Consider the following 13,591-nt stretch of genomic DNA (forward strand, 5'->3'; position numbering starts at 1 on the left):
CCCGCTGCTTCCCGGTCGATCTCCCTTCCCTGAGGTCTCACTTCTTGCCAGGGGCCCTTCTCACCGGGGCCACAGAGCTGTCACACGAGTCCCTGCGAACTGCACAGTCTCATTCAGCACCAGAGGCAGAGGGCCAGCCGTTCCTGCTCGTTTCTTGTCCTCCGCCCTAACCAGCACCCAAGGAGGCCCATTGTGGAGTCACTAGTCAGTGTGGCCGGAGCGCCTGGGACAAGCAGAGGGGCTCTGGAATGGAAGGGCCTCCTATGACTCCAGTGAGAAAGGCCTTGAACAGGAAATACAAACAGCAAAAAGTGCCAATTTGGGATGCTGATTAGGTACCGTGAATTGAACCAACACAAAGTTCAATGAGGCAGTTGAGGTTTCTATGATTATAAACTGTTGTCCGATTTTTCAAAAGCAATTCGACTATGATGTTTGTACCCTTTAGTCTAGCCATCGCCACCAAGTGAATGCATTCAGCAAATGATTAAAAATGGAGAAACTACACAGAGTCGCAAATGAACACAGCATCGTTATTGATGGAAGCAAACTGTCACAAAATTATCCTGGAGTTCAGTTGACTCTCAAGTAGCCATTAAAATAACAAATATTAAAACTATAATAACATTAAATTTTGGTGAAACATTGCTAAGTTTTAAAAAAGTAGAAAAACTGAGTGTATGCAATGGATATAAATTATGTTTTCAGGAGTTTCCGTTGTGGCACAGTGGAAACGAATCCAACTAGTATCCATGAGGACGTGGGTTTGATCCCTGGCCTTGCTCAGTAGGTTAAGGATCCAGCATTGCCTTGAGCTGCAGTGTAGGTCGCAGACGTGGCTCAGATCCCAAGTTGCTGTGGCTGTGGTGTAGGCCATGTGCTGCAGGTCAACGCCGAGAAGACAAAAGACAAAAAAAATTTTAAAAATCACGTTTTCAAACTCTCCTTATAGAAAAGCAGGAAGTCGGGATGCTGGGTCCAGGCTGGCATATTGCAGAAGGGGTACTGGCTGACTGGGTAGCCTGGGCCCTGACCTGAAAGCCAGGCCGTGGGTGATGGAGAGAGAGCCTGTGGGGCAGCGGCCCGGGAGTGTACCTCACAGGGCCAGGGATTCTCAGAATCCAGAAACGGCCACCTGGAGGGAAGTTGTGCTCTCAGACAGTGGCAGTAGCACCCTGTCTCCCTGCTCCACCCCGTTTGGCATGCCTGAAAAAAGAGAACCGGCTTTCCTCCGGCCTGAGGCTTAGATCATCCTCCTTAACAGCAGAGTTCTCTTTCCTCAAGGGCCGTCTCTGCCACGGATCATTTATTTTCTCATTTGCAACTTAAAGAAACTCAGTGTTTTTGGCTGGAACATCCCTTTGGGACTATGATGAGAGCTGTGACCCCTTGCCCCAGAAAAAATGTGCCTGTGCATGTAGAAACCTTGGCATGTAATGTCAAGGGCCCCCTGTGCAAGCCTGTCCACAGGTCTCCCGAAGCGATCAACGCCTCCGGTTAAGGCTCCCGACAGGCTTCTCGCCCAGGTCTCTTCCACGCAGATGTGGGAAGCCGGGGGCTGCTTGCTCCCTGCCGCACGTCAGCGAGCAGTGCAGCGTCTCTCATGTACTTTGCTCAGCGGATTAATGACCGATGTGCTGTGTCCCCACGTGCTTTCACCCCAGGTCATAGTGATGGTGCCTTTCTATGACTGCTACGGGCCCATGGTGAGCATGGCCGGAGGAACGCCCGTTTTTGTTCCCCTGCGATCGGTGAGTCTGCCACTGTGATTCACTGTGACTCAACAAGTGCTGAAAATACCAATTACTTTATTGCCAATAAAGTTTCTACTTTGATTACCTTTGGGGATTTACCGTTTCTCTCTCCCGCGGCTGAAGGTAACAGCTTTGAGGGGGAGCGGTTATTGCTGTATCGTGCGTTTGCCGTGCATGTTATATCGGCATCTGCATCATATGTAGTGTTATCTTTGTGATGATGTGGTTTCTCCCCCCTGACTGAGCACCACCACAGCAGAGGCCGTTTCCCACTCACTTGTGTAGCACTGATCCCCAGTGACTTGATACCACAAGGTGTGTGCTGGGTGCTCCACAAATGCGTGTGGGATTCTGAATGAAGTAATATTTTTTATTCTGCTTTTGTCTTTAGGGGTACTATAAAGCATAGTAGCTTTGTCTTTTAAAAAATCGTATCAAACTAAGTAATACGTCCATGTAGTCATAGAATCTTCTGCTAGCCTTATGGTATCAGGCGTGGTAACCACTCTCAGCTGGCTCCTTTGAAGGCACATAGGCACCTTCACAGCAGTTAATGCTGCCAGAGCGTGTGTTCCACTTAACAGGTGTGAACGCAGGACTCCAGCCAGGCCTGTTGTGTTCTTTTTTTTCCTTAGGGCTGCGCCTGTGGCATATGGAAGTTCCTGGGCTAGGGGTTGAATGGGAGCTGCAGCTGCCAGCCTATACCACTGCCACAGCAAAGCCGGATCCGAGCTGCATCTGCTAGCTATGCTGCAATTTATAGCAACGCTGGATCCTTTACCCACTGCTCGAGGTCGGAGATCGAACCTATGTCCTCATGGATGCTAGTTGGACTCATTACCACTGAGCCGCAACAGGAACTCCCCATTGTGTCTGGAGACAGAAATAAAGCTTGGTTATTTCTGTTTCTTTTCTTTGTTAGTCATCTATTCAGCTACCTTTGCCATGCTTCTCTCTACTTTTTTTCCTCAGCAGGTTATTATCTGTAAGACAGAAAACATGAACTAACTGTGGATTAAATTGCGTTTTCATTCTTCATGCTTAGAAACCTGTTGATGGGAAAAGATGGTGCAGTTCTGACTGGACGTTAGATCCTCAAGAACTGGCAAGCAAATTTAATTCCAAAACCAAAGCTATAATACTGAATACGCCTCATAACCCTCTTGGCAAGGTGAGTCTTTGATCTCTGTATACAGTCTTCTGATCCCTTATTTTCTCACCGGTGGAATAATCGGCTCTGCTCTGTTTCCTTTGCCACGTGCAGGTGTTCACCAGGGAGGAACTCCAGGTAATCGCTGACCTCTGCATCAAACACGACACACTCTGCATCAGTGATGAGGTCTATGAATGGATCGTGTACACCGGAAAGAAGCACTTTAAAATAGGTACCAGTTACTGCAGAGTCGCAAATGTAAATGTGTTTGGGCCCATGTGGGATGTCTGGTTGGGAAGGACCCAGAGCAGCTTTAAGATGGTCTCTGTAACAGGCGGATGTCTGTGTGAGCATGTACAAGTGGGATTTGAAGGAGTGGCACTTGAGGGAAGTAATGAACAGATTGAAGAGCAAACAGCACAAACTTAGGGGAAGAGATTGCGAGTCTCACTCTGAAGTTCGGCGACTAGAGACATAGTACTTTTGCCTGGATCCTTAGCTTTTTATCAAGAATCCAGCTAGTACTTGGCACGTAAGACACAGGGAGCTCACTTGTTCCCGAACTGGTCTGTCACTGCTGAGCAAGTTGCCACAATTCTCAGTCAGCAGGAAAAAATTGCAGTGACCGTAGGGTGTTGCTGTGTGGCCCTCGCCTGGGACTTCGCCGTTACTGTGAGGCCGTCTCACCCAATGCCACCTGTCTGGTGGGTTAATCCAAACTTACATCATCAATAAGGTTATAAATTGGGCTGCAACTTGGGGTCTTTGCCCTTGGCTCTCCCATACCTGGAGACCCTCTCCCCCGATATCCCCACGGCTCCATCGCTCACGTCCCCAGGTCTTTATTCAGACGTCAGGTTTCATGACACTGAAGGTGGTTACACCTCTCCTTCCTGCATCTGCTCTGTCCCTTTCTGTTCTAGTTTGTTCATTCCTCTAGAACAAATGTCAGCATCTAGACGTTTTACTTCTAACCTTCAAGAAGGTAGGAATTTTTTTATGTTTTGGTCTCATCTGAATCTTCAATTCCCAGAACTAGGTCTGGGGTTTGTTATACAATCCAAAACTAATTGTTGAATGAAAGATAGGACGTATGGAAAGGATGAGGGAAGGGTAACTAAAATCACCAGCAGAAACTAAGCCGTTTTAAATGAGTGCACTTTCACGGACGTCGTTGTCGCCCGTATAGTAATTATCCCTGCGGTACGTGACACGCTGATGTAGAGACATAGAGGACAAAGCACCTGCTCGAGGTGATCGGCGGTAGAAGCGGCAAAAGACGGAGCTAGTCAGGCAGAGAAGCAGAGAGAAAATTCCCATCAGGAAACTGCTGCATACGGAGGCGCGGCGGTGGGGAGGATCCGGAAGCCTTGCGCAGCTTCTAAGGGGGTGTCGTGACTGGCACAGAGGAGAGGGGGAAAGTAGGGTGTTTCTGAAGGACTCTGTCTCCAAGAATATAAAGTCTGAACTTCACCGAGGGGTCGGTGGTGCCGAGACTTACTTTAGAGGTGGAACATCTTGAAGTCACGGCGTTGCCATCGTGAAATAGTGACATACTGCGTTTCCTCGGGAAACCAGAGGCCGCTTCCTCCACAGAAGCTCAGTAATTAGAAGTCAGTACAAAATCACAATTCTGCCTGTGTTTGCCGGTAACAAAGGGCTTGCTACTGAGATAAACACATCTGAATTTTTCTGATTTTTGCTCTTAATATTTTTTGGGGGGGTTTGTTTTTGTTTTTGTTTCTTTTTTTTGCCTTTTAGAACCACACCCACAGCATATGCAGGTTCCCAGGCTAGGGGTCCAATCGGAGCTACAGCTGCCCACCCACACCAGAGCCACAGCAATGCCAGATCGGAGCTGCGTCTGTGACCTACACCACAGCTCATGGCAACGCCAGATCCTGAGCGAGGCCAGGGATCGAACCTGTGTCCTCATGATCTTAGTCGGATTCATTAACCGCTGAGCCACGACGGGAACTCCTATTAGTGTTTATTTCTGAATGCTAATTTGTTTCAGTATTGGTAGCATTCACTATCAGATAAGTGATAGCTCTTACCTTAAGTGCTTAAGAAAACTTTGTGGCTTAAGAAAATTTTGTGGAAAACTTAAAACTTTTTTTGAGTTCTATTAAAAAGCTCTATAGGTTCTTTTTTTTTTTTTTTTTTTTCCCCTCCTCTTTTGGTCATGCCTTAGCATGCATAAGTTCCTGGGCCAGGGATCAAACCCATGCTACAGGAGCCACCCAAGCTGCAGCCATGACAATGCCAGATCCTCAACTTTCTCAGCCACAGGGAACTCCAAAAACCTTTATTTGCTACTTTGATCATCAAGTACCAGCAAGCATACTGTGAGAATGACTACAACGGGTCGTGACAAGACGTGACAAGACAAGGAAATTGGCTCCCAGCTGGATTTGTGTTATAAAGCTAAGAACCAGCTACAGGAGAGGATCTTATGTCACATGCCCTGGCGGTGGATGTGCTACGTGGGGCCTATTTTGAAATAGAGGTTTAAGGGCACAGAATCTAGCATTTGAAGGTGGGAAGGCAAGCAGCTATGATTCTGAGATCTCAAGCCTGGACCACTCAGCAGTGGCGAGGCTCTTAAGCAGGCCGGAGATGTAGGAGGAGGAGCAGATCTGCAGGGAGGAGTTGAGCAAAGGAACTTCCCGCTCCTCAAGCTGTAGTCATGCTAAGTTTCAGTGTCTCGGTCATACAGAGATGTCTAGAGACAAGTGGAATTATAGGCCTGATGATCAGGGTCAGATTGGGTGCAGAGATATTCTTGGCAGTCATCAAAATTGTGTTGCTAGCAGACCCCCTGGACGAGAACGAGTCTTCTACGGGAGAATGTGCGAACAGAGAGCAGGGCCAGAGTTGTGCACGCTATGGGGCCTTGGCCCAGCAGGCTTTTGTTATTCGTCAAAATTGCATCCACGTCTGTCTGGTCAATGACCTCTGTTTCATCTGGTCGAAAATCAGACCAACATGGACAATTGCATTTTTTGGTAATTTTCTTAGGTTAAGCAAAAGAGGAAGCTTAATAATGAATTAATGAATTAATATACTTTTACAAATGTTCATGTCTATGCAATACTGACTCAAAGCTTTAAAATTTTAGTTAACTTAGTTTAGCAGTCTTCTTTCCAAAAGATTATTTTAAATGATCGTGAAATGTATTGTTTAAACCTTACATTATACGCCCTTCATGGTGAAAGTGTAAATGATGATGTTATTTGCTAAAGATATCAAGACATATATTTTTAACCCAGATTTTTACTTACTATGACAACTGATAAAGCAAAAAATGCACTTGCTCTTTCATTAGAGAGTGCAAAACTTATTCTACTGAATCCAGTGGCCTTTGTTACATGAAAGATGCTAAATGGCTGTCCTATCCATTTGCAAAGTGCAGTAGTGGCTCTTTAATATGATGCAGTGAGGCTTGCTAGCCAGGCATTATGAAGTTAGCATCATCTTCGTGCTGTCACAGGGGGAGTTTTCCCTGGTTCAGTTTTCACTCTTCATCATGTTTCTGATCTTTATCCGGCTTCTACCAAAGCCAAAGTCACCTGTGAGTAACCGTTTGAGCTGCCGTGTCTGATTTAAGGATCATGGGTCATAAAGTAGTGTGAAGATCAGTTGCCTTTCAGGTACAACAGCAAGCTACACTTACTAATACTGGTTACTGGGTGTTATTGTTATTGTTTCAAACCATCAGACCTGCCAAGATTTTTCCCTGTGGTTTGCCCACATGCAGTGCTATGGTCGTCTGCTCTGCCTGTTTGTTCACATTAACTTCCGAGCTCCCCAAATCTCTGAAAAGGAGGGGGCATGAACATCCAGATGCTTCTAAATTACTTAGGACCCTTTTTGTTGAAATAGTAGAACTTGTTCTTATTGGATCAGATGTTATTCAGATGACCTTTCCAGGTTTCAGTAAATTGACATTTCAGTCAACGAAGGAAGCCTCTCTTCTGGAGAAGATATATACTAGTACATTGATATTTATATACTAATCCATTGATACTTAGTACAAAATTCCTTGTAAATTATTTAGCTGATCAGCTTACTCCTTGGAAAAAAGACATCTACGTTAATATGCAAAGTAACCATCAAAAACATACTTAGCTCTCCTTTTAAATACCATAATTAGATTTGATATTTTGTGAGTGAAACCTACATTTGATGTGTGTGTAGTTTTTATTTCCTTCACATGTAACTTACTGTGAAAACATGTTGGGATTGTGTTAGTTTGGGTAATTCTTATTTTTAAATAATTTTTTCTTTTTCTTTTTTTTTTTTTTGTCTTTTGTCTTTTTAGGGCCACACCCACAGCATATGGAGGTTCCCAGGCTAGGGGTCCAATTGGAGCTACAGCTGCCAGCCTACACCACAGCCATAGCCAACACCAGATCCGAGCCACGTTTGCGACCTACACCACAGCTCATGACAACACCAGATCCTTAACCCACTGAGGGAGGCCAGGGATCGAACCCGCAACTTCATGGTTCCTAGTCGGATTCGTTTCCACTGCACCACAACAGGAACTCCTTAAAGAATTGTTTCTAAATACTGTTCTTATTAATAGGGTTTCCTGATTGGGACATATATTGTCACTTGAAAGAAGTGCCTTATGCACAGTTTACATTTTCTTTGGCCAGATGCGAAAGTGGCGTGTGTGTTGCATCCTTTGGAATATTTTGGAGGACTAGAAAGGTCTTAAAATTCGAAAGGTTATAATTATTTACATCAGTTGCTAGAATCGTCCTTCTTTGATTGAACCCTTGAAATATTTTCTTCATTTGTCTCTTTGGGTTTTCTTGCACTCCATGGAGAATAGAATGATAACTTTTCTGATTCATTTCATCTTCCTCCCTTTACAGATGTTGGCAGGTATTTCGTGGCAGACTGAAATTGCATACACATTCATTGTGGAACTTTCTTTAGCTGCCTTACATTTTAGTAGGCACTTCGCTCTCTCATGGGAAGTTTACTTCAAGAAGATGGTAGCTTAGACCCCCCCCCCCACAGAAATGGGTATTTCTTCTCCCTTCGTGCATCCCAACATACAGAACAATCAAGAACATGTATTGTACCACTTAAAACAGCCAGTGAAGAACTGTAGGATTGCGAGTAATGACTTTCACAACTGAGTCGCTTGAGGAATATGCAGAAAGCACTGTGTGGGTGGCATTCTCAGATTAACAGAGGATTAACTTTCTGATGCCCAACAGAGTTTACAAGCTCTTGCTTTTTTTGTTGCTTTGGGTTTTTTGGCAGTGCCCATAAAACCAAGGACCAGTCCGGCGCCAGAACAGGGACCTGAGCCACTACAGTGACAACCCCAGGTCCTTAACCCACTGGGCCACAAGGGAACTCCAAGTTCTTGCATTTTATACCTTCATGACTTTGACATCTGTATCCCCTTTGCCCAAAACACATTCTCTCTCTTCTCTGCCTGGCAAAGGCCTGTGTGGTCAAGCTTGGCTGGCTGCAGAGAGCTACCCTAACCCCTTGTCCTGTTCTTGCCGAGCACACCATGCCTACTACTGTTCTAGCTCTTAACACACTGCAGTGCAGCTGCCGTTCTGCCTGTCTCCCACCACCACTAGACATTCAGCTTCTTGAAGATAGGAGCTGTGTCTTTCTTGTCTTCATTTCCTCTAGACCTGGGTTAGTCCCTGGCACCTGATCCTTGCTAATAAATGTTTGTTGAGTAAATGAGTAAGTGAATGATTTTATTCAAGATACCAGTCAGCTTGAAAATTTTTCTATAGTCACTTCCCATTACTGATGGAATCTGCATTTGTGAGTCCACTTACTCGCTGGAATGTATTTCTGACCCCACATCAGTGGCAGGCCTCCTTCAGGAACAGATGCAGAGGAGCAAAAATTTGCGCGGCCTGATAGGCATGTTCAGTCAGCAAAGGCAGCACTCATCCTATAAGCAGGTGTCTTTTTCACAGTGACTTTGGTATTTTCACTGGCCCCGAGCATTGAGCTGAACTGTGTCTAGTGTCTCTAAGGACACGAAGGCCGGGTGGAGCACCCCAGAGGAAAGACACGTGTTAGGTAAGCTCCACGCAGACGCAAGTTCTAGGGTGCCTGGCCACGGGCGTATCAGTGGTTGGTACCTAACGGATGTGGGGCTTATCGGGGGATGAAAAAAGTGTTCTAAAATTGATTGTGGTAACAGTCTCTGTGAACACTGCGAGCTTTAAATGAATGAATTATATGCCCTGAGATTTATGTCTCAGTGAGTTATCACTGGAACACATACCCACTCACACACATGCATGCAGATCGCTGGCACTGACTCTCCCCACCCCACCGCACCCCAGAGTTTCTCAGGATCCAAGAATTTGTCTTCTTCTCAAGTTCCCCAGGGATACTGATACTGCTGGTGTGGGGACCACACTTAGAACCATTGCCCTAGGAATTCTGTAGAAATAGACTGGGGAGATGGGCAGAGCGGAGGTAAGCTAAACAGCAGTCAGGGCCGCAGCCAAAACCGTGTGGCAGAATGACTCTCTTGGGCATCTACCTTCTGCAAACATGAGCCCAGGTGCCTGCGACACCGACCGGCCCAGAACGCCCCCTGCTGGCGCCTCTGCGCTCCTGCCCCCAGAGACAATTTTGCCACTAAATGCTTTCAAGCATGGTGACATTTTCAACTGCTTGGATTACAGTTAAATTATCGTTTAAAAAACAACAAAAAAAAACTATTGAAATAACTAGATTCACTACACTCTAAGGCATTTATGTATTTAGATTATACTGAGTGACTGTAGATTGGTTGGGAAGCGATTATCTAACTTTTCTTTTTTCTTTTTTCTGTTCAGCCACTTTTCCAGGTATGTGGGAAAGAACAATAACCATAGGAAGTGCGGGGAAGACTTTCAGTGTAACTGGCTGGAAGGTAAGATGAAGAGGAATGTCATTGTTTGAAAACAGGTGTGGATTTTCTTCCGTGTGGAGTTTTTATGTTTCCGTTTTTTGTTTTTCTTCTTATGGCCACACCTGCAGCACATGGACGTTTCTGGGCCAGGGATCAAAGCTGGGCTACAGCTGCAGTGACACCAGATCCTTTAACCCACTGCACCGGGAGAGGGATTGAACCTGCACCTCCGCAGCTCCCTGAGCCGCTGCAGTCAGATTCTTAACCCACTGCACCATTAAGTGCAAATTGTTTGTGTTTTCTTTTTTTTATTTTTATTTTTATTTTTATTTTTTTAATTTTATCTCTTTTTGTCTTTGTTGTTGTTGTTGTTGTTGTTGCTGCTATTTCTTGGGCTGCTCCCACGGCATATGGAGGTTCCCAGGCTAGGGATTGAATTGGAGCTGTAGCCACCGGCCTACGCCAGAGCCACAGCAACGCGGGATCCGAGCCGCGTCTGCAACCTACACCACAGCTCACGGCAACGCCGGATCGTTCACCCACGGAGCAAGGGCAGGGACCGAACCCGAAACCTCATGGTTCCTAGTCGGATTCGTTAACCACTGCGCCACGACGGGAACTCCTTTTTTTTTTTTTTTCTCTTTTTGTCTTTTTTGTTGTTGTTGTTGTTGTTGCTTTGTTTGTGTTTTCAATGCATATGTATGGAGTTTACAGTTTCTTATACTTACCGATCTTTTGCTTATTTACTCGTTTAGTCTTCATTTTGGCCTTTATCCTTTTTGAGACCTAATCATTCCTTTAAATGTAAGAAACATTAGGTAATTTTATAGGTAACCAACTAAGAAAACTTTTTTCTTTGCTAAGAATGTTCAGATTACTGCCTACTAATATAAAAGGAGAAAAAAATAATAGCTATCATTTTGGCATGTATTATGTGCCAGGTTCTAAGAGCTTTTACACATACTGATTCCTTTCACTCTCATAACCACATTGTGAGGTGGGTGTAATTTATTCTTCCTATTTTACAGACAAAACGAAAGTACAGAGAAGCCAAATAACTACTTGCCTAAGGTTACACTGCTAATAAATTCAAGGTCCAGCCAGGGCAGGTAGTCTAGGTTCAGAAGCCATGTTCTAGGAGTTCCTGTCATGGCTCAGTGGTTAACGAATCCGACTAGGAAGCATGAGGTTGCGGGTTCGGTCCCTGCCCTTGCTCAGTGGGTTAAGGATCTGGCGTTGCCGTGAGCTGTGGTGTAGGTTGCAGACACGGCTCGGATCCCGCGTTGCTGTGCTCTGGCATAGGCTGGTGGCCACAGCTCCGATTCAACCCCTAGCCTGGGAACCTCCATATGCCACGGGAGCGGCCCAAGAAATAGCAACAACAACAACAATAACAACAAGAAAAGACAAAAAAAAAATGAGGCCCGGAGAACCAGATTGTGGCGGGGTCCCTTAAGGCTTCCATTCAAGCTGTCTTTGACCTGTATGTAATTCGAACAAGCTTTGTTACTGCTCATAGACTTCCAGAAGTTCAGGTTCAAAGAGGGGAGAAGATAATGCTGACTGTGGACTCTGTTTACCTTTGGGAAGCAGAGTTTAGTGACTCTTGTTGAAACTATTCCACAAAATGGACAGGGTGAAATGATTCTCACTACCAAGACCACACGACTCTCGTGGTGTGAGCCTTTTAGAATCGTGTATATTTAATAATGGCCTTAAGCCTGGCTCCTCTCCCAGAGCTGATACTTCCCATTAGATTCCTTTCTGAAATCTGCTTGTATCTTTTTCTTTTCCAGCTGGGCTGGTCCATTGGTCCTAAACACTTGATAAAACACTTACAGACAGTTAACCAAAACAGCATCTTTGCCTGCGCCACTCCCTTGCAGGTAGGTGTTAGCGTGGCTTGGGGCTGAAGGCCCGTCTTTGGGTGGAGGTGTTACTGTTATGTTGTACACTTGAATTGGCTTAGTTCTTCCCCTTCATTTCCCTTGGGAGCAGAGCCTCTGGTATAATTTGGGAACTAGGAGCAAATGCATGTTCATTGCTGTCTAGAATAGCTTTTTTGTTCGTTCGTTTTTAATACGTGAAGTTTTCCCTTGGAACACTCATCCGTAGCTGGTGGGGTTACAGAGTCCCGCAGACTCTGTGGAGGACGGTGAAGCCCAGGCAGAACTCAGGTGTGCCTGCTCTGTGGCGCAGCGGCTGCCCTCTGGGGAGTTACCCTCTCGCTGTGACCTGCCCTGGTGAGAGGTCTGTCTGTACGGGGCCGTTCACCGCAGAGGATGGGACGGTCCATCTGTAGACAGTGCGTTAAATGAGCCATCCTCTGTCCACATATTTAAATACTATATGTATTGGTTTCCTACGTTTCTGTACCAGATTTCCACAGCCTTATTGTGGGGGATGGGTTGGGTTGGGTTGGGTTTTCGGCCTTGGCGTGCGGTAGCGTGACGCGGGATCTCAGGTCCCAGACCAGGGATCCAGCCCAGGCCTCGACAGGGAAAGCACTCAAGCCTAACCCCTAGACCAGCCAGGCACCTCCCCACGCTTAGTGCTTCAAAACAACACAAATCTTTTATCCTAATGTTCTGGAGGTCAGATTCCAAGGCAGGTCTGACACGGGGCTAAAAGCCCCTCGTTCCTTCTAAGGGAGGCTCTAAGGGAGAAGCCATCCCTTGTCTTTCCTGGCTTCTGGGTGGGCAGTGCCTGGAGGGACAGCACAGGGGCGATGCCATCTGACCTGTGTTACCCCAGGGACTCGGCTGCCTTGCTGAGACAAAGACCATCCAGGAGAGAGACTACAGTGGCCTGAACCCATGTGGGGACGTAGAAGTGGTCGTGTGTGAGGGCAGAGCTGACAGTGTTGGCCAGTGAGTCCCACGTGGGTACGAGAAGAGAGAGGGGTCCGGCAGGGCGCTCCGCGAGGGTGGGCATTTATGTCTCCCGGGCTTCGCACGCTCTAGGGCAGCACGTATCTCCTACTGCCGGGAGCGATCAGTTCCCGAGAAAAGAAGGATTCCACGAAGAATCTGGCGTCGCTTTTTCTGAATGTCTTTTTCTCCATTTGAGCTGAGTGCTTGTTTATTTCCACGCCTCAGACAACCAAGTTTGGAAGGGGAAGCAGAGGTTCGGAGGCTAAAGCGCCTGCTCCCTGTTGACCCGAGACTGGTTTAGTTCTGGGGAGGTGAGAGTTCTTGGGCAGGCCCTGCTCTGCAACCTGGCCCTTGCCCTTCGCCGTCTTCTCGCCAGGCTCTCTCGTCCCGCCCTTCAGCCGCACCAGACTTAGTTCCTCCGACAGAACGCATTACATCCTGACGGTTTCAGGTATTTGTCTTCTTTCTGACCCCTCCTGCCTGTCCCTGCCAGGACACACTGTTCGGAGGTTCCGTAACAGCAAGTACCGTGTTTCCTCTGTCTGTCACTATGTTCCCAGCACTTATCACACGCCAGGTTCAACATAGGTACTGGCATGTATTTAGTGCGAGGATGAGCTTATCCTTTAGCTCTTGCTGTCTCTTTGTTCTGATCAGGTTACTTAAAACGTGGCCACTTCGCTCTGCCCCTGTGTCTCTGAATGCCTCGAGGTTCTTGATGGTTTGCTCAGACCTCCTCCTTTGCTCTGAGAACCAGTTTTGCCAAGCTGTCCCAGTTCACCTACCAGACTCCTGCCCTCCTGCTAGTACAGCTCCCTGTTCTCTTCAGATGCCCTCACTTGGCCTTTCCCTGTTCCTGGCCTGTCACCGTGCAAGACTTCTATGGTCTAAACCACACCGGCCTTTTCAC

The 13,591-nt window shown here is 46.6% G+C and overlaps 1 protein-coding gene across 7 annotated transcripts in view; it reads left to right on the plus strand.

Moving 5' to 3' along the window:
• Positions 1–13,591, plus strand: part of KYAT3 (kynurenine aminotransferase 3) — a 58,322-nt gene that overhangs the window by 31,498 nt on the left and 13,233 nt on the right. For all 7 annotated transcript variants that reach the window (XM_047785367.1, XM_047785374.1, XM_047785368.1 and 4 more), the window contains 5 exons: positions 1,665–1,751; positions 2,800–2,925; positions 3,019–3,139; positions 9,753–9,829; positions 11,605–11,694. In XM_047785367.1, the coding sequence (XP_047641323.1) occupies positions 1,665–1,751; positions 2,800–2,925; positions 3,019–3,139; positions 9,753–9,829; positions 11,605–11,694 (501 nt within the window). The remainder of the gene's footprint in view (positions 1–1,664; positions 1,752–2,799; positions 2,926–3,018; positions 3,140–9,752; positions 9,830–11,604; positions 11,695–13,591) is intronic.

This window comes from Phacochoerus africanus, chromosome 6 (genome assembly GCF_016906955.1).
Source record: "Phacochoerus africanus isolate WHEZ1 chromosome 6, ROS_Pafr_v1, whole genome shotgun sequence".
NCBI lineage: Eukaryota > Metazoa > Chordata > Mammalia > Artiodactyla > Suidae > Phacochoerus > Phacochoerus africanus.